At 39.6% G+C, this 26,208-nt stretch overlaps 2 protein-coding genes and 1 long non-coding RNA gene across 12 annotated transcripts in view; 1 reads left to right on the top strand and 2 right to left on the bottom strand.

The window, feature by feature from the left end:
- Nucleotides 1-931: 931 nt before the first annotated feature.
- Nucleotides 932-11,652, bottom strand: LOC121490043 (calcyclin binding protein). Its single transcript, XM_041753622.1, has 6 exons — nucleotides 11,427-11,652; nucleotides 7,229-7,448; nucleotides 4,097-4,193; nucleotides 3,751-3,850; nucleotides 2,523-2,620; nucleotides 932-1,503 (listed from the first exon to the last, which is right to left on the bottom strand). Exons 1-6 carry the CDS (start codon nucleotides 11,445-11,447, stop codon nucleotides 1,347-1,349), a joined length of 693 nt encoding a protein of 230 aa, XP_041609556.1. The 5' UTR covers nucleotides 11,448-11,652; the 3' UTR covers nucleotides 932-1,346.
- A 187-nt stretch (nucleotides 11,653-11,839) lies between these two features.
- On the top strand, nucleotides 11,840-25,362 carry LOC121490051. The gene is made up of 5 exons (XR_005987489.1): nucleotides 11,840-12,078; nucleotides 12,450-13,211; nucleotides 18,379-18,577; nucleotides 19,889-19,968; nucleotides 25,232-25,362. It is a non-coding gene; the product is annotated as an uncharacterized LOC121490051 (long non-coding RNA).
- Nucleotides 19,175-26,208, bottom strand: part of RABGAP1L (RAB GTPase activating protein 1 like) — a 737,000-nt gene continuing 729,966 nt past the window's right edge. For all 10 annotated transcript variants that reach the window (XM_041753512.1, XM_041753528.1, XM_041753506.1 and 7 more), the window contains 2 exons: nucleotides 25,240-25,437; nucleotides 19,175-24,216 (listed from right to left, as the gene is read on the bottom strand). In XM_041753512.1, coding sequence (XP_041609446.1) covers nucleotides 24,064-24,216; nucleotides 25,240-25,437 — 351 coding nt within the window. In that variant the 3' untranslated portion in view covers nucleotides 19,175-24,063. The remainder of the gene's footprint in view (nucleotides 24,217-25,239; nucleotides 25,438-26,208) is intronic.

Here is a 26,208-nt window from a genome sequence, read left to right as displayed (position 1 = left end):
CTGGTTTGGGAATCCTCTCAGTATGTCCTGTTTTGGGTACTACTGTGGAGTCTTTTTGCCATGTGAACATTATGTAGTTTTAAAATCGTCCAGATTTAGCTTTGACTTCTAGATTTGAAATCACATAGTATAGTCTTGGAGCTCTGTCCGTGTATCTTAAGTATTCATAAGGCTTCATTTTGACATTGAGAACTTTGATCTGTTTGGCTGTTATGTCAAATGCTCAGCTTTCTTCCAGTTTTGAAATGCTGTTACTGTTACTATATTCTAAAAGTTACCTGTGTTAATTTAAGACCTTACTGCTTTTACCAGATTCTCTTAATTGTAGTTAGAGGTGTTTAATTGCTTTCTTTTTATCTAATTGTATTGACAAATACAACGTAGTAATGAAGATCACAAGGCATCTTTTGATTTTTTGGAGTAAACTCTAAAATCCTCCCTTTTAAAAGCCTTTTTTTTTTTTTAAAGACTTTATTCATTTATTCATAAGAGACACAGAGAGGCAGAGACACAGGCAAAGGGAGAAGCAGGCTCCATGTAGGGAGCCCGACGAGGGATTCAATCCTGGGTCTCCAGCATCAGGCCCTGGGCTGAAGGTGGCGCTAAACCGCTGAGCTACCCGGGCTGCCTTTAAAAGCCCTTCTTAACATACTCCTGGACAGAACTATTCCTTTGAACAAAACCTAATCAACTACTGAACATAGGAATAGATGGATTTTTATTTTTGCCTTATTGTTTAACTACTCTGATCCATGGCTACTATATAAAGATGTTTTCTTATTCTTGTCAAGTTTAGATTTAGTTTTATTTCTGAACATTTAAATCTGGAGGAAAACGTCTGATTGGTTTAGTAGGGCATGGTAGTGTGTGGTATATAAAGCTGCTCAGAGAAAAAACTATTGCAATCTTGAAACACAGGTACAAATTCTCATTTTATGCAAAAATTCAGGTTTTATTTTTACTTATTCTTACATTGGTGGGAGCTGATTATCAAGAACTTCTAGGCAAACAATAACTCTACCTCTTAGCAGAACAAAAATACACACAATGTGGCATTATCATTAGGCAAGACTTGCTTTTTTTACATTTCACACAAGAATACAATATTATCCTTTTTTGAACAAATGTCCAGATTACTAAGGAAACCATCTTTGGAGGAAGTGTTTAATAAGCATATTTTATTTAAATAAATCCTCCAGGAGGAAATGGGAGAATTCACTGCCTTTACTTAGAAGAAGGCTATGTAAGTAGTTATCTGTCAAATTTATCTGTGCAGCTCACCAACATTTCCTCATTGGAAACATCAATATTTCCACATCACAGTTCCCAAAATGACTTTTAAAGTCTTAAAATTCTGTGTCTCCTTTGGCTTGCTTCTCTCTTGATTCCACCCAGGCTTTATTAATGGTTCGCTTCATATCATCATCTCCATCTTCATAAATTTTCTTTAGCACATTCATCAATCCCTCGCTGGGATCTGTTTCAGTGTCATAGGAGGGCTTTCTGTAAGAAAAAGAAAACAATCAGTAATGGAGATATCTATCTAAATGATCCCATTTACTGATATGATATGGCCCTTAATATAATTAGTGCCTCTGGCTCTACGTCCAGGAAGGACTAATTAACTTTACATTTTTCACTTCTCTCATTAAAGGCCAGCTCGCATAACTAGGTACTGAGGATGGAACAAGAGAAAAACATGGTCCTGTACACAGGCAATTTGTTCTAGATTTAAGTCAATTCAGATACAGATAGTTCCTAACCCTAGCCAACCAAGCGCACCAGGCTACAGGGGAGAAGTGAAAGAAACAAGTTAATGTAGGACATCACCGCCGCAGTACATTCAAGCAGAGGAACAGGTTGACCTAGAATGGAAGTATCTTTAAATAAACACTTTTTAGAATAGCCATTAAGTAGGATAAAAATAGTCTTTTTTACTCTATGCCAGTGAGTGAAACTAATTACATATGAGAAACTTCTGTGGAATTCAAAAAGCGTATCTAGGTATCTGGGACTAATGAAATGGAACCTCTGGGAATGGACACACAAGCTACATAGAAGCACAACTGGCCGGGCTCCTGGATGGCTTATTTGGTTATGTGTCTGACTCTTGGTTTCAGCTCAGGTCATCATCTCGGAGTCAAGAGATGGAGAGCCCTGTGTCAAGCTCTGTACTGGGTGTGGAGCCCCTTTAAGATTCTCTCTCCCTTGGCTGCGCCACATTCCCTGCCCCTCCCCCCCAAATCTGCTTACACATGATCCCTCTCTTAAAAGCCCAGGGTTAAGAACCAATACAAAAGACCCAATCAAAACTAAATCCACTGTAAAAAGCAACTTCCTGACATGTGCCCTCCTTAGATAAGTGGACAGAAAGATGTAAGATGCTTGGGTTACTCAGAGGACATTAAGAGGTAAATGGTCAAATCACATACAACTCTTACCCACGATGGCAAAGTGTTAAAAATCTACAATCCCAGCAAAGAATACATTAAAATTCTTAAAGAAATGGAAAGTAAACTCACTCTTTCTCTTTGCATTCTTTTTCAACCTGAGTCAGGTAGTCCCACCGTGTGTTTTCTGCTTTCTTTCTACATAAGATAAGAACTGTATCTGTCTTGACCTGGAAGAAAACAAGTACAACTTACAACATGTGCCGATAAATATGGTTATTTGGAAAACATTTACTAAATCAAGTTACTATTAAGACAAAAACCAAGACAAAGAAGGTGTTAATGGGGTTTGAGGGAAGAACATCATTAGGAAAGGCCTCTGTGAGGTGAAATCTGAGCTGTGACCCAAGATCCAGAAGGGCACAGCAAGATAGGCTATAAAACAGGATGATTTTGGTGTGTCTGATTTAAAAAAAAAAAAAAAAAAAGAGTGGTGGGATTTTGGTGATTGAAGGAGAGTGACAGAGTAAGAGGGATCAGAGATAGGCACAAAGCAAAATCATATAATTTCAACTGTTTCAACAACAATCCATGTAATTCCCAAGATTCTTTTGAGTATTTATTCAACTATGAGATTAATGGATGAAGGAGGAAGCACGGAGACACAAGCTAATTAATAAATTATATTCTAATACTGCCTTTAAGCTGCTACATAATTATGTAAACACAGATGGCAGAATGGCACATTTATGTACCAGCTGCATTAAACCTTATTTAACTTAAAAAGAAAAGATATCAGAAATTTAGGTATGGTGCTTCTAATAATAGCTACCATTAATTTAACCATTTTATATGTATTTCATTTCAGTATACAATTTCAGCTTTGTAAAATAAATTATTCCCATTGTACAAATGAGGAAACTGAGGCACAGAATGATTGAGCTGCCAGAAAGTCACAACTAGTAAGTGGCAAAACTGACATTAAAATTCTTTTTTTTTTTTGACATTAAAATTCAAGCTCACTCTTAATCAATTTAGAAGCTTATTCCCCTCCTGATTTATTTTTTTCCCCTCCTGATTTAAATGCAATATTCTTATAATGATCTATTCTAGAGGCAAGAGTTGACAAAGGGCCAGATAGTTAATATTTTAGGCTTCTGGCGCAGCTACTTAATTATGCCATTATAACATAATCAGCGCCAGAGAACACACAAACAAGAGAATAGGGGAGCCTGTTCCAGTAACATAGCCATCAGGCTGTAGTTGCCGATCCATTACAGAAAAACTCTAGTTTCTCTCAATTCTAAATTAACCTGGTTCAATTTAATGAGGTTTCACAATAAAATAAAAGCAAACTTACCTTTTTTGAACTGCCTTCCACAGAAATGGGTTTTAAGAGATTGTTCACAATCATGGAGTAACTCTTCCCATTTAGATTCTTTACCAAAAGATCAAATGACCTACAATACAATAGTGAATACATGATCTTTCTGGTTATATGAGAGGTGCTCTATAGCTCTTGTGGAAAAAAGCCACAAGTTTTATTTTAGGATGTGCATTTGTCCATCCTTGGTGATATTAATCTCTTCAAAGTAGGTGGAAAGGAGAATTCTAAATTTAAACAGTTTTAGAAACTGACAAGAAAAGGAGTAATAAAGCAATCTCTGACTTAATGATCACTATACTTCCCATTTGTGAGAACTCACCTCTCTGTGAAATGCACCTGCACATTCTCGGTGGGGACCTGATGAACTCCAGTTAAAGTAATGTAGATTTTCACAAATTTATCTGACTGATCCCATCCTAGTAATAACAAAAAAGGAACATGAATAAAGTCACATACTATCTCTAGAACAGCAAATGCATATGGCTCCTAAAACTGTTGGAAACTAAATTCTGGTATTAGAAACATGGGAAATATTAAAAATGTAAGAAATTTTCTAGATGGAGAAATTGAGCTTGTAACAGTCAAGTAATCTACCCAAAATTAGGCATCTAGCTAGTGGCAGAACTTCTAAAATCCAGGTTTTTTAAACACAGAGCTCCCCCTTTTTTAATTCCTTAGAATAAGGAATATGATCATTTAACACATTCTTTAAGAATAGCTCATTTTTCTACCACCACACACAAAGATAAACTTAAAATAGACAAGGACCAAAATGTGAGACATGAAACCCTAAGCTTCTAGAAGAGAACATGGACAATGGCTTTGGCATTGGCCAGAGCAACATTTTTCTAGATGTGGCTCCTGAGGCACAAACCAAAAGCAAAAAGTTATGTCTACACTAAAATAAATAGCTTTTGTATATAAAAGATCAATAAAATGAAAATGCCACCTACTGAATGGGAGAAGATATCTGCAAGTAATCTATCTGATTAGGGGCTAATATATAAAATAAAGAACTTGCATATAATTCAACACCAAAACCCCTCAAACAATCTAATTAAAATATGGGCAGAGGACCTGAATAAATGTTTTCCCAAAGGACATACAGTTAGCCAAGACACATGAAAAGATGTACAACATCACTAATCATCAAGGAAATACCAATCAAAACTACAATGAGATGTTACCTTACATCTGGCCAGAATGTCTAGAATTTAAAAGAAAAAACAACAACAACAACAAAAAAAAACATGAAATAACAAATGTGAGTGTGGATATGGAGAAAAAGGAACCCTTGTACACTGTTGGTGGGAATGTAAATTGGTACAGCCAAAGTAGAAAACAGTTATGGAGCTTAATCAGTTAATTCAAAATAGGAATACCATTATGATTCAGTAAATTTACTATGGGGTATTTACTTGTGGAAAACAAAAACACTAATTTGAAAAGATACATGCACCCCTATGTTTACTGCAACATTATTTACAATAGCCAAAAGAGGGAAGCGACCTAAGTGTCTGTAAACAGATGAATGGATAAAGATGTGGTACATAGGACAATGGAATTATTACTACTCAGCCATAAAAAAGGAGATTTTGCCATTCACAACATGGATGGCTCTAGAGAGTATTATGCTAAGTCAAATACTGTACGATTTCATTTATATGTTGAATCTGAAAAACCAAGCAAAATCAGAAATAAATCCATTAAGTACTGAGAACAAACCAATGGTTGCCTGGGTTAAGGGGAAGAAATAGGCACAGTGGTAAAGGGGTGTAAGAGATACAGGCTTCTAGTTATGGAATGAAAAAATTGGGGAGAATATAAGGCACAGCATAATATAGATGACACTGTAATAGCATTGTACAGTGACAAATGGGTAGTTACACTTGTGAGCACAGCATTAACAGAGAGGTGCTGAATCACTATGCCGTATACCCAAAACTAATGTCTCATTGTGGGTCAACTATACTCAAATTTAAAAAGCAGTTTCTTTTTGTGGAAATTCTGTCCTGTACCTAAGGATCCATAATTCTCTATTAAACTAATGGCTAAATATTAGTATTACCTAATTTCATAATCATTTGTTTCTCTAAGCAGTTCAAAGCCAATCATAGCTTTCTCAATTCCCTTCCCTGACACAGTAAAATATAGGTCCGATTCATCCAAATCTAATTTGACTAACCTACCAATATACCTACTAAATGCCATTTCAGTATATATTATCAAACTATTCATATTAGTCTCTAACCTACATGAATTCTGTTAACAAAAAAATACAAACTTCACATAAAAATGTTTACAAATTTATTGTGTATATATAGGCTGTGCGTATTAGATGAATTCTGTCAACAAAAAAATACAAACTTCACATAAAAACATTTACAAATTTATTGTATATATATAGGTTGTGTGTATATATATATCCTTGACTGTCCCTTGCTTAGTCCTATAGAATAGAAACATAGTGTTAATCAAAAGACATTCTAAAGGGTTTCTGAAGACCTACATCTAGTTTCTTCCCATTCATTTGATCCATCTTCCACATTGAGTTCCACACTGAGAAGTTTCTCCCTTAACACAAATCAAGGTTGCCGGGTATATACCGTAATCCTATAAGCTTAAACCAGTTTCTTATAGTCAAGTACAAAGCATACCTCACTAAACTACAGCTCTTAAGCACAGCACAGTTTTCCATTATGACAATATGGAAAATACATGCTGCCTCTCATGGCTCTATGCGTGTTCTCTGCTCACACGATCCCCTTCCTTTTCTTACACTTGCCAAATTCAACCTTCAACCCTCAAATGTCTCTTCTAAGTCTCCATTCCCTACCTCCTTCAGATTACATCAGCTGTATTCCCACAAAACTTCACAACCTTTGTTTCATTTGAGCAAATATTAAGTAATATTTGTCCTAGACATTGCGAGCACAAAGAAAAATGACTATCCCAAAATGATCTGAGGGAAAATGGTATCATTTACATGTTATGGTGTTAGTTGTATGTCTGTGTCCTAATCACACCACAAGCAAGGATTGGGTCTTGGTCACTATTGTGCATCTACAGGCCCAAGCACAAGAGTGACATAGATCAGGCACTCAAAACTGTTTCCTGAATTTACCTACATTCCTTTCTTTAGATAATACTGCTTGTTGTTCAGCAAAATAAAATGCAAAACAGGATTAAAACAAAACAAGCTGTGTTCCTTAAATGCTGAACATATTTCAGAATAGGCCACTCACTATATATATCATCTTGCTCTCGCTGACAGCTTTTAAATCTGTTCTTTCCCTTTTCATCTCTTCCAAAGATCTTAATAAAAATGGGTCTTGTCTTTCAAACCACCAAAAACACTGAGACTATTTTAAAAATTGAGTCTAGTGGGTCACTACTGAGAAATAAGTTGCTGGAAGGCAGAAAGAGCTGGATGTAGGGTAGTGAGTCATACCGTAATTACTGATTTTTACTGTATATCCTGTTGTAATGGGAGCAACCACAGCAGCTGGCTTCTCATTGTCAAGAAGTCCTGCTTTTCTCTGTGATTTCTGCTGCATCTTGTTCTTGATTTCTGTCTCGATCTTGGATTTTTCAACTGTAAGGGCATCACGTACTCTTTTTCTATTGGCCTTTTCCAGAAGCACCTTCACCTCTTCTAGATCTTTCTGTAGCTGTGTTAAAATAGAAGGTAAGTTAGCTATGACAAATATAGTAATAGCTGGATATTGTGCCTACTAGTCATTTCAGCTTACTGAAAAGCCAAGAATTGAGAGATTCATTGAAATTTTCTAGGGTTGGGCTGCAACCTGAGATTCTTTTCTCCAGCCTACTGAGCTGTAAATAACTAAAGCTTCCGAAAACTTAATCTTAAAGTAACAATAATGAATCAAGCCTATATTTTCCAGTTTGGTAGCTGTTATCTGCCTTTGTTTTGGAACATTTTATTTACAAGATACTGTGATTCATAAAAGTTGAATGAAGCAATCTTATATTTATGGATTTCCTTAAAACATGTTTAGTCATCGTATTAGGAATTTTAAAAATCTTAAAAAAGATAAGTGAATACACAATGAACATGGTGAAATGCTACAGCAACTTTACTGAGTGAGGTAGTCTACTTTCTGTGACTGGTTCTTACCCCAACTACTAGACATTAAAAATTTTCTATTTTTAAGAAATAAAAAAAAATAATAAAGACATTATGATGCTTTTAAGAAAAAGTCTTGGGATGTCTGGGTGGCTCAGTGGGTGAACATCTGCCTTTAGCTCAGGTCGTGGTCCTGGGGTCCTGGGATTGAGTCCCACATCAGGCTCCCCAGAGGGAGCCTGCTTCTACATCTCTCGTGAATACATAAAATCTTAAAAAAAGAAAAGAAAAGGTCTTGTTCTGAATCTCCTGGTTAACGTTGTAGTCAAAAGTCTGGGTCTTAGTTGCCCCATAGAGGAGAAGAACCTAGGCAAAAAATCCAAACTGCGACACACTCCTCCTGGATCACTGAAAAACCACCTGTTCTTTTCTCTGCGTGCCAATACATAGCCTACCAGTGTTTATTTCTACTTTCTAGAGAGAGGGCCAATATTTTATGAAGTTCTATAGTTGAAGACACCATTTGATAATTAATCAGCTTAAAACCTTTTCTCCAGTTATCCTCTGACATACTACAAATGCAAAAGATCCTTGCAAACAAGGGTTTCATTTTTCTTAAAATAACTACATTCTGGCTTAATAGCAATCTGACATTATACACTTTAGCCTGAGAACATATTTTAAAAATGCAATATAAAAGTCTTTAAATGCAGGGATCCCTGGGTGGCTCAGCAGTTTAGTGCCTGCCTTTGGCCCAGGGCGTGATCCTGGAGTCCCAGGATCGAATCCGGCATCAGGCTCCTTGCATGGAGCCTGCTTCTCCCTCTGCCTGTGTCTCTGCCTCTAATGAATTAAAAAAAAAAACAAAAAACAAACAAAAAACCTTTAAATGCTTGATAACTCAGTATAATGTCCAAGTAGAGTTTTAAAGTCTTTGTTATCTAAGTCTTACAAAATGAAGAGAAAAACAAATGCTTTCTACCCCTTAGTCTTTTATCATCTCATTTAACTCTGATGCTCTCACTTCACTTATCGTTAACTACTAGGATGGTAAATAAAAAGTCCAACTGTGGCAGTCTCCTGTCCTTATTTATCTACTCACCTCCCCCCAAAAACTCATATTATGGAGACAAAACAATACTGCAATTTCATCTTTTTAAGCACAGATCCAAGATGCTTTTGTTCGAAGCAGTATTTCATTATGGTGATCTAAAAAATTCACATGGATTCTAATACCAATATGATAAAAATTTTGAAATGTAAAATCAGTGTATTTATTCCCAAGTAAGGATTCAGGTAATAACAACAACAACAAAATAGAAAATATATCAAGTCTAAACAAGATGTTTTATTTTTTTGACTGGATAGATATCCTTTTTTCTAGCAGACTTAACTCTGAGAATTAGGGATTCTCAGGCCCTCTTTACAGCCAGTTTTGACTCACATACTATAAAAAAAAAGGGAGCCACTCTAATTCTGAGGTGACTTTCCAAGAGGCCTATTTTTAATTCCTCAGTTCTGTTATTTGTAGACCTGAAACCAGTAACATTGATCCCTTTGGTACTTTTTCTGCACACATACTTATGACATAGATACAGCAGTTTCTCATCTAATTTACCTCAGCATTTGTCTTCCTTATGCAAAATCACACATTCCTTTTACCCCCACCCATAAACATATTCAAGCTTTATCTTATCTATTTCCGAATTCTTCAACAAGCATTAAAACCAAAGGGTCTCAAAATAAGCAAAGGACTTTTAAATACAGCCATCACATCAAGCACATGAAAAAAGATGCTCAACATCTTTTAATCATTTAGGAAATGTGCATCAAAATCACAATAGGTTGCCACTTCCCACCCCCAGGGTGGCCAATATCAACAAAAATCCTCCCCCCCCCTCCAATAACAAGTCTTACAAGGGTAGGTGGAAACTGGTGCCTTCATACAGTTTGTGGTAATGTGGTACAGCCGCTTTGAAAAAAAGAATTCACGAGCTCCTGCAATTCCACTCTTAGATACACACCTCACAGAATTGGAAACACATCCACATAAAAAGTTGTACACAATATTCACAGCAGCACAGTTCACAATGGCCAAAAATCATCCAAATGTCCATCAACCGATAAAGGAGAAACAAAATGTGGCATATCCATATAATGGAATATTATTCAGCCAGAAAAAGGCACACCCGCCACACCACGGAGGAGCTAGAGATTATGTTAAGTGAAAGAAGCCAAAAGCAAAGGGCCACATACCGTAAGATTCCATTTATATGAAATGTCCACAATAGGCAAATCCACAGAGACAAAGCAATTAGTGGTTGTGGAGGGACAATCGGAAGGGATGGCCTAATACACTTAATAGGTTTCTCTTGGTGATGACGTGAATGTTGTGGAATTATAAAGAAGTGACAGCTGTGCAACACTGAATGTACTAAACAGCAATGGACAACACACTTTAAAATGATTGAACAGTGAATTTTATATCAAACAAAAACCACCCCCGAAGCCTGAGTGTATTTTTAACTACCTCAACTGAGGAAAAACCCCTGATTTTGAAGAGGGCAAATACGGAGCTACCCATAAAGTGTGCCCGTAAAGCCACTGCAGAGGCGGTTTCCCCAGGGCACTCGGGCAGCCAAGGCCTATCTGTAACACAACACAGAGCCGGGGCAAGGTATCCAGTATAATACATACCCATGCACACACGCATTTTCTTCATCTACAGCAGATTCTAAGGACTTCCAAGTCAAGTATGAGATTTCTCAAACTTGTTCATATTGAGGGAAAGATTTCCAGAGAACAAATCTAGTTAACACTCAGCAGTATCCTGTATGGAGAACCACCTTGGGCCAGGAAAAGGGCAATGCGAGTACGGTTTATTCCCATTTTGAAAGTGCGCGAACTAAGTCTTCGAAAAAAGTTAAACCGCTCCTGTTCAGACTTCAGAGCTTACAGAGAAGACGGCTATTTCCCACCGCTAGTAACACTTAACCGTCCAGTTTACTTAGTTTTAAAGCCCACACAGCACGCTACAGTCTGCCAGCAGTGCTTCCGACGTCTAACAGCAGTACCTGGCCTTCCCAACTCTGAAATGGATACTCTGCGGCGCCGACAAGCGCACAACTCGCCCCGACGCACACAGCCACTAAAATGCGTTGAGAAACGGGACTGGAAGCCAAGCGCCGGGGGCCTCACGGCGGAGTGCACCGCGGTTTCTGCAGCCAGCGTTTACGGAAAGCAGCCTCGCGTCCTCGGGCTCGGCCGGCGGGAGCGGCGGGGCCTGAGGGAACGTGAAGGTGACCAGCCCGCCCCGCTCCCCGGGGCACCACTTGCAGCCGCGCACCCAGCCCGCGGCCAGCGGAGGCCGGAAGCCGGCAGGGGCCGCTGCAGGTGGGCGGCGGGTCGGCCGAGGCAGAGCTCGGGGAGCCGACGACGCAGGAAGGAGCCAGGGAGGCGGCCGCCGGCTCCTCCGCTAGGTACGCGGGGCGGGGGGCGGGCGCGAGCGCCGGCGCTCGAAGCCCCGCACGGCCGCGTGAGGAAGATGAAGCCAGACCCTTACCTCCTCCAAAGCTGAAGCCATGGTCGGGCTGATCAGGCAAGGCCCGAGCTGCAGCCGCGCAGGGGAGAGAGCAGGAAACACCGCACGGAACGCGCTCGCCCGGACGCAGGCCCCACCCGCACGGCTCGCTGCGCCCCAAGCCTGCGCGCACACCCGACCCGGCGCGAGACCCGGCCCGCCTCCCGCACGCGGCGCCTCTGGAACCTTCGCGAGTCCGTCGCCGGCGCACCCCCGCCAACCCCTCACTCCGCGCGCGCGCCGCCCGCCTCGCCTAGCCCCGCCCCGCTGGCCCTGGCCCCGCCCCTCCCGCCGAGCCTCCTAGCAACGCTCAACTCTCGCGAGCAAACCAGCAGCTCCAGAACAGTAACGCCTCTTCCTTCCCGCCCGGGAAACTGTACGTGTTCTACTTTGACCTCGCGTGTCCCCGCTGCGCAGTCGCAGCTCAGAACCGCTGTCATGACGCGCCTTAACCCAACCCCGGAAATAACGTACTGGTCTTTGGGGTCCAAAGCGGAAGTTGATTAGAGTCGGCTGGTTTCGTCCCCTGGAGGGCTGCCATCTTGTCTAGAGCTAATTTATGAGCGTTTGCGAGAAAAGGACCCCAAGGGGGAGAAGGGACAGGCTTTTTATGTTAAAACGGAAAAGACTGACGGTTAGTGTCCTGAAGGGAACAGTTCGGTATTCCGTGGGTTCCGACGCCCTCGAGAGGTCACCACGGTTTAGCGTCTACGATGTGTTGGCGTCATCACGGAGCGCCATGGGAGGGGGTGGGGGTTGCGCTGGCCACGTGACAGGGCCCAGTGGAGCCGCCTGGGGTTGCGGCGGCTGATCCCGGCTCTCGCGGTGCCCGGCCGCAGTGGGGCGCCGCCTCTCCCCGTTGAGTGGATTGCTGCTCTGGTACCTTCGTCCCCTTCAGCGAACATTCTGTGACTCAGGCTTGAATTGGATTTAACTGAGCCTGTTAACCAGAGAAAACGTAGGCTGAGTTTTCCTGGGATTACATCATCTTCCTCCTCTTTTCAGATAATTCCAGCCTTTGGCCGCCGCAAAACGTCGGCAACACGATCGTGAACACATAGTGACCTCCGGAAAACCAGTCCGCCCTCTCTCCGCTGTACATATGGCCCAGGGTAGCGACTAGAGTCAGCGAGGCTGAGGAGGGTGAAAGCTGCGCAGTGGAGGACTGGAGTGCGCCAGGGAAGTGGACCAATTAGGGGGAAGGAGCCAGAAGCGCTCCTGTCGTTTGGTTCTATTTAAATGAAGGCTAAAGCCTGCAAAAGTCATTAGGGTGTTTAAAATCAGGCTGGTCTTCCCTTGGATGGGGAGGACAGTGACCGCCATCAGGAGCCTTTGAGGTTCAGATAAGGTCCTGTTTCTTGATTTGGATGTTGGTTACAGGTGTGTTCGCTTTGTAGAAATTTCATGCAACTGTAAACGAGTGCAATTTTTTTGTATGGAATATTTAGCTAGAAGTTATATTTAAGTACGTCCGGAGGCCGTTTTCCTGAGAAGGTGAAATGTTAGGCTGATACATCACCGTTGTCACAATTGATGGAATGAACTCCGAAGATACGTGCGTTTTGCTTTATAATAACTTCCTGTTTTTAAAAAAGTGTCCAGCTAAAAGCCTGGGATTATTTGCACTTAAATAGGAACAAATAAGCCATTGCACTGCGTGAAAGCTTGACGTAAGGCAGTGGTTTTCTTTTCTTTCTTTCTTTTTTTTTTTAGGCAGTGGTTTTCTAATTTGCTTGACGATGGACGTGGGGCAGCTCCTACCACCAGGTAGTCTAAAGTTAGGTGATTTATTTTATTTTATTACTCGTCTTTTTTTTTTTTTAATTCAAGTTCATTAACATGTAGCATAGTACTAGTTTCAGGAGTAAAATTTAGTGATTCATCAGTTACGTATAACACCCAGGGCTCATCTCAACAAGTGCCCTCGTAATGCCCGTCAGCCATCTTACCTCCTCCAGTAACCCTTGGTTTATTCTCTATAGTTAAGAGTCTCTTATGGTTTGCTTTCCTCTCTCTCTCTCTCTCTCTCTCTCCCCCTCTCATTTTTTTAAAGATTTTATTTATTCATGAGAGACACACAAAGAGAAAGAGGCAGAGACCCAGGCAGAGGGAGAAGCAGGCTCCACGCAGGGAGTGCAACGTGGGACTCCATCTCGGGTCTCCAGGATCAGACCCTGGGCTGAGAGTGGCGCTAAACCGCTGAGCCAGCCGGGCTGCCCTCCCTCTGTTATTTTATTTTATTTTTCTTTCCCTTCCCCGGTGTTCATGCTGTTTCTTAAATTCCACATATGAGTGAAATCATTATGGTGTTTGTCTTTCTCTGACTTATGTTGCTTAGTGTAATGTACTCTAATTCCATCCACATTGTTGCAAATGGCAAGATTTCATTCTTTTGATGGCTGAATAATAAGTACACACACACACACACACACACACACACACACACACACACATCTTTATCCATTCATCTGTCAACAGAAATCTGGGTTCTTTCCACAATTTGGCTATTGTGGACATTGTTGCTATAGACATTGGGGTGCAGGTGTCCCTTCAAATCAGCATTTTTGTATCTTTTGGGTAAATATCTAGTAGTGCAATTGCTGGGTAATAGGGTAGTTTGATTTTTAAGTTAAGTTAGAAGATTTTAAATACCATCTGTTATCCAGTGAGTCCTAAATCGGTGTCTTCAGCAACACCTCTCCTCGGGCTCCACATTCTGTCTCTGCTTGGATGTCTGAGAAGTACATCAAATTTAGCTTAACAACAACAATAACAATCTCCTCCCAATCATCTTCGCACCCCAAATCAGTTTCTACAGTTATTCTACAGCTCTGTGAATGGTTACCTCCTGCTCCTATTTGCTCAGGCCAGTGAGTCATGCTTAAGTCTTCAATCTCAGGTTCTGCTTCCTATCCTACAGCAAGACTTACTGGCCTTATCCACAGAATACATGGATAATCATAATCACTTTTCACAACCTCCATTTCTACTACTGAACACCAAGCCATAATTATTTTATCTGGATTTTTAGGCTCATAACTGATGACTGTGCCTTTACAGTTAGTTTTCCAAAAAGCAGCCAGAGTAATCTTTTCAAATCACATTGCTTTGGTTAACAACCTCTCAATAGTTTGCTGTTAGGCTTAGAATAAGTGCAAACTTCTTAACGTGACCTAGCATATACTGCATGATCTTATCTCACCTTCGTATTATGTCTCATCTCACAGCTCCCCCGTCTCCCTGGTTCAAGCATGCATGTTCTTGAATCCACGGAGTTTGCACTCACCTCAAAGTCTACTCTGTTTTTCTCTCTAGGATGCTTTGTCTCCATTCCCTCACATAGATCATAACTTTGCTTTTGCTTTTTTTTTTTTTTTTGTAAAGTGCTTTCTAATTTTTAACCAAAAGGATCATTAAGTTGATATAAGGTTTTTTTTTTTATTTTTATTTTTTATTTTTTATTTTTTTGTTTTTTTTTAAGGTTTTTTTTTTTAACCGAAATATTCATTATAATGTCAGTCAATGTGCTTAAGCAACATGATTATTTAATGAAGGTTGAGGGCACTTGTAATTTGTGTGAATTTAACAATTAGAATTTAAAATTCTTTAAACTCGGGATCCCTGGGTGGCGCAGTGGTTTAGCGCCTGCCTTTGGCCCAGGGCGCGATCCTGGAGACCCGGGATCGAATCCCATGTCGGGCTCCCGGTGCATGGAGCCTGCTTCTCCCTCTGCCTGTGTCTCTGCCTCTCTCTCTCTCTCACTGTGTGCCTATCATAAATAAATAAAAATTAAAAAAAAAATTAAAAAAAAATTCTTTAAACTCTTATAAAATTATAAATTGATAATATTTCTCCAAATTGAAGTCAGGTAACTTAATCTTAAAACAATTTGAAATTTAAGTACAATTGTTAACGCAACAATGAATAAAGACAAGTTTGCAAGACAGATATAAAGATGAAAATTCAAAAATAGAAGAAATGTAAACAGTTATAAAATAGCAATTTATAAACGTTGCTTAGAGCAAGGCTATTCAAAGTATGGTCCATGAGCTATTAGCAACCCATCCCTAACGAAAAAGATCTTGTGCCAGAATGAAAATCAATTATATCATTAATTAGCTGACTTTTTTTTTTTTTTTTATAACAAGACTTTCTTTAAAGGAAGAAATGTACTGATATATACTCTGGCACAGGTGCCTTATCTCCTTACCGGCTGCAGAACACATACTGCTTATGTCCTTAAAGTGCCACTATAACTTTACCACTGAGTTAACTTGACCATGGAGAAAAAAAATTAAAATAACAATTGTAACTGTCTTCTATACTTTATTTTTTTAACCCTATCTATCCAAAAAGCAAAGTTACTTCCTGGGATGGAGGCACCATGGAGGATAGGAAGGGCCAGGGATGTGAGGATGAGTTAGCCTGATCCCCAGCTAGGGTGACACCAGGAACATACCCTAGCACCTCCTTGCTTTTCTTCCTCTTGCCTGCAGCCTCCACTTTTCTTTCTCTTTGCCCATCACCTCTTGGATCCAGCCAGGGATTCCCTCCTGGGCCTATGAGAGGTGAACTAGGTTAGAAGCAGACACCAGGGGATTCCTGGGTGGCTCAGTGGTTTAGTGCCTGCATTCAGCCCAGGGTGTGATCCTGGAGTCTTCTGATCGAATCCCGTATCAGGCTCCGTGCATGGAGTCTGCTTCTCCCTCTGCCTGTATCTCTGCCTCCTCTCTCTCTCTGTGTCTCTCATGAATAAATAAATCTTAAAAAAAAAAAAAAAAAAAACCCCGTAGGGCTGCTCTTCCTGGCTGTATTAGTTAGGTTTCAATCAGAGAAGCAGAATCAGCAGCAGATACTTAATCCAAGGAGCTAATTTACACAATTGTGGGAACTGGCTAAGCAAGTCTAAAATCTGTAGGCCAGACAAGCAAGAATGGATTATAGGCAGGCTGGGCCCCATGAGAACAGGTTGAAACTTTCTTCCACAGAAGTCAGGGAGGGAAGAACTCCAGTCTTCTCTCAAGGAAATCTCAGCCCTGCATTAAAGCCTTCCACCAGATTCAATTAGGCCCACCCAGATTATCCCAGATAATCTCCCTTACTCAAAGCTAACTGATTAAGAGCTTTAATTACTACGTGCAGAAGATTTACATAGCAACACTTAGTATTTGGCTGAATCACTGGAGAGTGTAGGCTAGCGAAGTTCACATATTAAAAACCATCCTTACCAATCTCCTCCCCATCACTCACCATTTCTCTCAACCCTCTTACCCTGTTTTTATCTTCACAGTACTTATTACTACCTACAATTTATTAGTCTTCCATACTACAACAGTCATTCTCCATTGGGGAGCAGTTGTGGACATTTTGTGTACTCCTTCCCCCTCAGACATTTGGCAATGTCTGGAGAAATTCTTGGTTGTCACAACTGGGGAAATACTACTAATATGTAGTGGAGAGAGACCAGGGATGTGACTAAGTATCCTATAATATGCAGGACAGCCCCTGCAAGAAAGAACCCTTTGGCCCAATATGTCAGTAGTTTTCTCTGAGGTCGAGAAAAATTCTGTGCTAGAGTTTAAGCTTCACAGAGGCAGGATCTGTTTGTTCACCTCATTTCTAGCACTTTGAACAAAGATGGTTATAGTAGGCAGTCAGTAAATTTGCTTGAATTAATTTAATAGACCTGGTGGTCTGCATTTTATTTTTGTTATTTAAATAATTCCTATTTGGTGAGCCTGTGCTAAAGCCTGAAATTCTTGCAAATTTACCATGCAGGTAAACTTTTAAAAGATTTTGTTCTGTCTCCAGTAGTCAGTAATCAAAAGTTTTGTTACAATAGAATTTCAAAAAGGTGAAATCTAGAATCCCACGCAAACATAAAAGGAACATGTGACAAATATTCAGTGCAGTTAATGAGGGAACCAGTCATATGTTAAAACTGTTATCAAAGCGCCTTTGCATAATGGATCCTTAGAGGCAATTTATTTTTATTTTTTAAAGAATTTATTAAAAATAAAAAATAATTTATTTGAGAGAGTAGTGGGTGGGGCGAGGCACAGAGGGAGAGAATCTGAAGCAGACTCCACACTCAGCACGGAGCCTGATACGGGGTTTGATTCCTGAGATCAATGACCTGAGATCATGACCTGAGCCAAAACCAAGAGTCAGATGCCCAACCAACTGAACTACCCAGGCACCTCAAGTTCAATTAATAATAGAATGTTAGTGTAAGGTTGCAGAGTTAGATACAAACTGGCTAATGTCTTGCCAAGGTAATAAGCCGTATATAACCTTTGGAGTTATCCATTCCACTGAAAAGTTAAATCTACAATTTAACATGTAACTTCACTGTATTGGACCTTTAATCAGTAGTGAACAGTGAATTTCATTTACTGTTCTTGTCGAGAACACCCATGACTTTTTTTTAAAGACTATTTCAGAGAGAGAGAATGAGCATGAGCCAGGGGGTGGGACAGAGAGAGAGGGAGAAACAGACTCCCTGCTCAGCAGAGAGTATGACTACATGGGACTGGATTCCAGGACTCTGGGATCAGGACCTGAGCCTAAGGCAGGCACCTAGCCAACTGAGCCACCCACGTGCTCAAGAACACTCATGACTTCTAACTACCAAATTCAGTAGATATTTTTTGAATATTTTTGCTGTTTTACTTTTTATGTAAAATTTCTCATTTTTTCAAATACCACATGGGCCGGAGTATGTGACTCTTGATCTTGAGATATTGAGTTTGAGCCCCATGTTGGTGTAGAGATTACTAAAAAAAAAAAATTAAACAAAATACCACATGGGCCAAACAACGGAGGTCTGTGGTCTGGGTTTGGACCACAAATTGTAGTCCTACAATCTCTGGTTAATGTTCTTAATACATGTGGAATTCTAAGAGAGCTGACTAATCTCTTGGATTTCACTTAGGTTCCATGAACTCCCAGAACAAAATGCAAATTGGGATTCTCTGCACTTTGCCTCCACTTCAGAGAACTGCTCTGGAGTTCGGCTTGAATTATAGTATTACCCACTGTGCTGTGTGTTGAAAGGCTTGCAGCAGTGACCTCATCCAGGATTAGCCAATTTGGTTTTTGCAAGACTTTGGAACTGGACCAAGGGTACAAGGGTACGTTAGTCCATCTCTGCTGGTGACTTGAAGAGAAAACGTGAACTTGATGGTTGTGCACTTGGAAGCAAGAAAACTTATTTTCAGAGGGAGAAGCAGCAGCAGGCAAGCATGACCTGGCAAGATGGCAGAGGCCTGATTAGGAAAACAGCTGCTGAAGTTCCTGATGGCATTCCTGTCCTTGTCCAACACCTCTTCAGGCCCAAATATTTGGCCTTTAGGAGATGAATACACCTGTTCCTTTTAGTTAATTGCCTTATTCTTATTAAACTAGCTGTGAGCGTCTGGGTACTAGCAACAGGGTAGTCTCCGTAGAGAGAACAGGGCTGTAGGCACTGGCGGTGCTGCAGCACAGTATCATTCTGCAGGGGATAGCCTGGAGCCAACTCCCAGCAGTTTCTCCAGTCAATGTAGTCTAGTGTCAGTTAAGAAGTATTACATAAACATTGGGCTCAGATGATTTAGAATAAAGTCAACTAGAAACACATCAAAAAGACTATTGGGACTTCAGAATGAATGTGTATTACTGCTTAATGGGGCCAAAGGGGCAACAGAAATCATTGAAAACATCACTGACTCACAAAAACAGTCACCTTGTTACCTTCTTGCTTGAATTTGTTTATTTCACAAGGCTTCATTCACACAGGAAAACAAGATACTAATCCAAGTTCATAACTGTTATAAAAGTAAACATTTGTTGGGACAATGTACAATAAATTGCACTTTTCTTAACAAGCATTACATTTACACCAATAGCATGTACTATACATAATACATGGAATTATGGAAACATCTAATTGGTCAGTGTTTACAGAGGCTGCTCCCTCATGTTTCTCTCTTCAGTTAGCACTATTTGGGCCAATCAACTCCTTTATTCTAGAACCTGTTTTCATTAGAGAGGTCATGGACAAAATCATAGAATTCATAAAAATAGACAGTACAGACTTCCTACTACCTCCCAAGCAAGGGAAAGGTAGGAAGTGATGCTGATTAAGACATTTTCCTTCATTTGAACTGAGGATCCATACATTATGCAAAATACCAAAAATGGGAGAAATTGATACAAAATGCTATTGGGTCATCTTGGATTCTGGGACCATCTCCAGCTTTATTCTTGTGCTTTCATGACACCAGAGTCTTGATGCATTTATATACTTATAATTAAGTTTCCTATATTTTATTCCATATATAATATATAGTTATTAAAAGTTACATTTTAATGGAAAAAATTTTACGTGTTAACTTATTGCCAGTGAAAAAGGAAAGTAACTTAAAATGTTTATTTTCTACTCAATGATTTTTTTTTTAAAGTTTTCAGAATACTACTAATGATAAACCAAGGATTGAGGTGGGAAGAATGAGACATGTTGATGAAGATGTTTTTGTAACAGGTAACAAATTCATTTGGGGATATGCTTGACATGTAGCCTTTTAGATGGAAGCCAGGAAGGTAACATCTGACAGCTGACTGTAGTCACTAAGCCACTTGTAAACATCCACTTTTCTCATTACAAACTCATGAACATCCTCTCAAATGAGAAGGATTCATTTTGAAAACTTTGGAGAGAGAAGGAAATTCCTAAGATAAAGGGCTTTACCTGTGTACATGGAAGCCACTGTAAGAGAGGAAGGATGTTCTGGAGCAATTCGAGTTCAGTGTGACATCAGCATGGCAACCAGAGGGAAAGACAGTTTTATATCTGGTTGTAGGACACACAGGCCACTGAACTCGTCTGGCCTTCTGTAGGTGATTGCCATGTGTGTATTTAGTCGCATGGTACCTGGCTGTACAAAAGAGGCAATGATCCTCTGTGTAAAATTCTATCAGTCACGCACACGTACAAATCGAAGTGTTCACATCAAACAACAGCGTTTGTCCATTCTCTCATCTATTTGTAATTGAAGCAAGAAAATCAGAGCTATTTAAGAGTGGCTCTTTTTTAAAGAGTAAGTTATACAACTGAATCCTCTTGCTAAGTAATTAAAAGTGTTCTTTCCCAGAGAGAGAAAACAAGGTATTTAATTTTTTAAAAGCTCCTTTTCCCTTCAAAGGATCCTGAAATCAGACAACCGCCTTAGACTAGTTAGCGGGTTGATTGCAGCTAAAGAAACCTCAATCCCTTACGTTAGTTACGCGTGCGGGCTTCCTCCTCAGTAACTGATCAGCTCCTTTAAGGATCTCTCATCTCATGCCCTGAACTGTGCATTCTCTTGTTTTTCTCACTTTAACTGGGAAATAAAGCCACTAGTTATTAACTGGAAAATATTTTTAAAAAATGGAGTAGGGGGTGGAGAAAACACGGTATAAAAGATTGAAATTTTGAAAAAAAAGAAACAAGTCTTCATTATCCCAACATCACTATAAAAATTGCTTTTGTACTTTGGAAATTTAAGAAAAGCCAATGAAGAAATTATGAATTTAATAGCTGGAAAGGTAAAGAGAAAGAGAGAGTGGTTGTATGGAAAGAGAGGCCAGAGGCCTATATGACATTCCTATTAGTGTTTCTATTAGGCACTCATACACAGAGCATTAGGGAACTGAGAATTTCTTTGCATTAAATTATATGTAACTAAATATAATCAAATTGCACCATGGCTCAGGATGTGAAGCTAGCAAACATATGCACTGCAAAATTCAGCTGGGTTTTTTTCAGCTTTAAAGAAAGTGTTAAACAAGAATCTCAAGATATAAAAGCTAATGAACTAAATTACCAAATTGAAATGCATTCCCTTAACTTATTCAGCAGAATTTAATGAGAAGAGAAATCATCACTCTTTAGAATGCTACAAGTCTTGGATTTTTGGAGGAATGTTTTATACAGCATATCCTAGGAAAAGATGAAGAACACTCTAGAATACTTGGAAATCTCCTAGCTATCTGGGCTGGTTGATGTTTTTCTAAAAGAAATTCAAGAGAAGAGTACCAATTTTCAAATATATTTCAAAATAAGTGAAATTAAAGGTAACAATTACTTAATACTATGATGCATGAGTTTTCAAAAAATAAATGGGGAAAGATATGTGGTTTGGGGCAGTGCTAACATAATGAATAATCATATCATATACCAAATTTTGAATTTTCTTTCTAATATTGCAACTGACCCAAAGACCCTGCAGTGAGGAACAGTTTAGACTTATGGTACCAATACACATACCTAATAAGTATGATATGGAACTGAAGAAGAAGAAAAAATCTATAGGTTGCCATTAAAATCGTTTGAAAGAGTTAAGAGAAAATGCAAAAGACAGATTACACATTTGGAATGTATGTACCTGGTGATTTTATTTAAAGAAAAAAAAATATAAGGGGCTCTGGAACTGAGCCAGGTGTATAGGTGAGGACTGAACCTCCAGCCATACTATTTCTCCCTCAACTACCATGTAAGGAAAATTATGCACTTTAGGCATTCTGTGGAATGTGCTGATTTTTGGAAGTTAAAAAGAGCTCTGTACAGTAAAACTATAAGATTCACAAAACAGAAAACAAATCTTTAATTTAGCTGGCCATTTGATAAGGCAACTTGTACAAGGCTTCTTGGAATCAAAGCATAAAGTACCAGCAAAGCTAAAAAATTATACTAAATGATTTACAGAAACAAGTACCAAGATGCAATTTTCCAGCCATTATATTAAAAAAAACAAAAAACAAAAAAAACAAAACCTTTTCTAAATCACCAAATAGGGACTATCAAAGTCAACATAGACACTCAGAATGCTGGATTTTTTTTCCTTTTTGGTACAAGGAAATGAATATTATAATGGGAAATGGGAGGACAAAACACAAAGAATTCTGTAAGAAAAGTATTATTTGATGAGTGTAACAAAGGCTACCATCCATATTAGTTTTATGGGTTGTAAAGGATATAATAACTCAATGATAGGGACTTAACTTTTTAGAGTTTAATGATCATTTTGGAGGAAAGGATCTACCATGAGCAACTTAACACATGCTCCTGGAGTTGAGATAGTTCTTATTTAATTTTTACTTCCAAGAACGTATTGCTTTTAATTGCAACATATGGCACAGATGAAAATCACTCTGGCGCTACAGAGTTTAAGATTCGTTGCAAGAGTATGTTCAACAATGAAGCCAAGGATGAGTATCAATAAGTGTTATTGTACATAGCCGACAGTAGTTTGGTTGGCGTAAAAGGGCCAAAGCCTCCGAACGAGCTTAGAAAATGGGAAAATTAGTTTTGCTGTTACCAAAGGATTTCCAGCAAGGACTATTTAAATAGACCTGTTAAATATAATTGAAAAAAATTATTTCCACCAACTTTTAAACAATAGCTTTACCTTTCCATGAGATATGCATTTCTATAAAGATTTTATATTCAATAAAGATTTTATATTCAATCAAAAATGTTACCAATACATTTGCATCTCTTTATCTGGGGTGCCAAGGACACATTTTTTAGGGAGATACAGACATCAGTAAAAGTTATCTAACAGTAAACTAAGATGATGTGAAGCTACCTTTATTCCCCATTCCAGAACTTTGAAAAGGTATAGTATATTAGTGTTTCCTTAGCAAATCTATGTCAACATTAAATGAAATACTCTGTCCCTGGTTCTCTATTTCATATGAAGCACGGTGGCCAAACTGGGCCTTTCTAGGCTTCTCTGGTAAAAGTTCCCTAATGCTACAGCTCGCAATAGCACTTCTGACTTAGCGCTTGCTGGAAGTCATAACTGTGTTCATACTTAGGAATCTGCAATTCCTGTGTAGAGTTTCTCAAAAAGACCTGTTAGGATGCTAGGGCCAAATGATTTCTCTTATCCTGCGTTTATCAAAATCTCAGTTCCTTTCATCTAGTGTGTTTTCTCAATAGTCTATCTTATTCCATGGTTCTTGGCACTTCATTTCCAGATATACCCAACAGAAAATGAAAAGAAATTAATTCTTTTTGGGGACTGTTCAATCCCCGGTTTATTCTTTGGACGGGATAATCGTTTTCAATGGAATCACTTTCAGAGAGAAACCTCACAGTTGTCATGAACGGCCCTACAGTGTGCTTTAATCTAAATAAATCCTGAAACGTTAAGACGTTTAGATTTCAATCTCTTTCTTTCTTTTCTTTTTCTGTGACAAATATCATTTTGTCACTTTAACCTTGGAATAAAAGACATCTCCATTTTTATGTAAGATGAAAGTAATTATGAATAATTAGTTCTAAATAAAAATCATTTAGTTCTGAATTACTTATTTCCAACTAAACATCAGGCATATAAAATAGTGTGTAATACTATGATGGAACTGAACATGGCCTTCCATGAAGAGGTTCGAAAGCAGGTATTCAATATAACTCAGGTCAGTTTAAATAACATCCCTTTGCAAAGTGTCAAACAAGAAAGAGTGAGGGCTACTGAGAGATCCTGGCTTGCTTTCTGGCCTCCTTTACTTTCCAGTAAAGGGATACTGGGAGACTCCTCCTGGGTGTCTGTCACTTTGATCGTTGTGCTCTTGTGCTTGGGTGAGGCTGGAACTATGTGCTCTCCTTGGGTGGCTGGGTGGCTGGCGGTGGCTGCAGTGGCTGGGTGCCTGTGGCGGTTTTGATAGAGTTCAGGGTTTTGCTAAACCAAGAGTTTTTTGCAGCTTGGATTTCGTTCATAAGGGCTCCTCTCTGGTGTTCAAGTTCCTAATTAAAAAAAGAAAATCATCTGAGTTATATAAATGTTTTCTCTCTGCCAAAAAAAATCAGAGTATAGCTTTTTGGAATCCCCAGGTGTGTATGCATAGCCCTAGCTTTCCTCCCACAAAACCCAGGGGGGTGGGGAGATTTAATTGGCTTCTTAATACAAGAAAATGGTATAGAGCTAAAAGAGTTACCACTGAAAGTCAGAATCTGGCTCTCTCTCACAGTGAAATGAAACCTCATTGTATCTTTTCTTCCCTCTGCATTTTTGGTCCAAATTTAGATTCAGATTGCAACATGTTTAAAACACAAATAGACATATGGATGGATGGAACTTTTACTGATGACGTAAGCATGAATGAGTTCTAGTTTCAAACCCATGGCCTTTTCCCCTGAGAACATACCAGGGCCAGCCCAGAAACAGTTAAGGACCGCTAGTGCGGCCCACATCATTGCCAGGGCAGGTGATGGTGGTGCGTAAGGACTTTGGGAAAAAGAAAATGGGGAATGGTCCATTGGAAGCGAGGACTATTTTTCTAATTAGGTTATCTTCCAATATGGACAGAGATTTTAGAGAAAGGGATTTGGTAAAGTTAGGTAAAGATGAAGGAGAAAATGCTCCAAAGCCAAGAATAGGTGCCAGCCAATGTTCAACTATTCGGGGAAGGACAATAGGGAAGGTTTGGCCTTTCATTTTCAGGATCAGCCCCACAGTGGCTAACGTTCAATGAGAAAGGACCTTGTCTACAAAAATTTGGGGGTAAAAATTAAAAAGTATATGCTTAAGTTCTCACAGGATATCATTTTAATTATTGCATTTTCATTTAAAGCTATGTGTGTATGTCACTGTTTAAAAATAATGATGTAAAAATGTGACTATGGAGGACATATCATTGGGCAAGAAACGTATTCATCATATGTGGAAACATCTTAGGATGCTGAGCTAGGTGTATTCCAAAGTATGAGAATGTGTCCTAGAGCACCGATTGCTTCTTTTTTCTTGTTGATCTTTTATCAGTCCCCAACCTGGATTTTGCACTTGGCCTCCACCAGCTGCAGTTTGGTTTGTGCCAACTCCAGCTCCATCTCCCTCAGCTGCTTCTTCAGGGAATCCTTCTCATCATCCAGTTCCAGCCCCTGCTCCTCCCTGCTTACGGCTGGGAGCTTCAGAGTGCCCTCTTTGCTGAAAATGTCGCTGCAGTGTTTACAAGCCATCATTTTACCCTGAAAGAGCCAAAAGAGATAACCAACATCGAACAATTTCATAGCATATATCACTTCCTGAAACAACTGGGTATGATTTTCATCTAGACACTGCTTGTTGTCATCAAATGCAGGTCCACTTCTGAAGGTAATTATTTTTCTTGAGCTGCAACCAAAGTGCTCAGTCAGCACCAAACCCAACTATGCAAGTTAGGTGCTCCTTTTTTCTTAAAGTATCTCTTGGGAGACCCTGGAAATGGAAAATATTATAGCACCTCTTTGAAACTTGTTCTAGGGATCCCTGGGTGGCGCAGCGGTTTAGCGCCTGCCTTTGGCCCAGGCCGTGATCCTGGAGTCCTGGGATCAAATCCCACGTCGGGCTCCCGGTTCATGGAGACTGCTTCTCCCTCTACCTGTGTCTCTGCCTCTCTCTCTCTCTCTCTGTGTGAAAAGAAACTTGTTCTAGAAGTTTTGTGTTGCCATGAGGCCTTTCTAGAGCCCCATGCCATTGCTCTCCATGCAGGGTTTTGTGAATCCTAGAGTTACTATATGACCAGGTATTATTATCCCCATTTTATTAGTGAAGAAACTCAGAGTTTAAGTAACAAGAGCCCACAGCAGACTGAGAAAGTCATTAAACCTATGCTTGCAACAAATAAAGTTTATGTCCTTTTGTTCAGCTTTCAGCGAAGATAATCATTATTGTTCTAGGTGATGAAAGTAACTCTGCCTCATGCCCAGACTGCCAACCAGGCACATAGCACTGAACAACAGCAACTCTTCAAGTCAACG

Source organism: Vulpes lagopus, chromosome 1, assembly GCF_018345385.1.
Source record: "Vulpes lagopus strain Blue_001 chromosome 1, ASM1834538v1, whole genome shotgun sequence".
In the NCBI taxonomy this organism is placed as follows: Eukaryota; Metazoa; Chordata; class Mammalia; order Carnivora; family Canidae; genus Vulpes; species Vulpes lagopus.
Note: the sequence above shows the minus strand (reverse complement) of the source record. Positions and strands in the feature narration are given on the sequence as shown.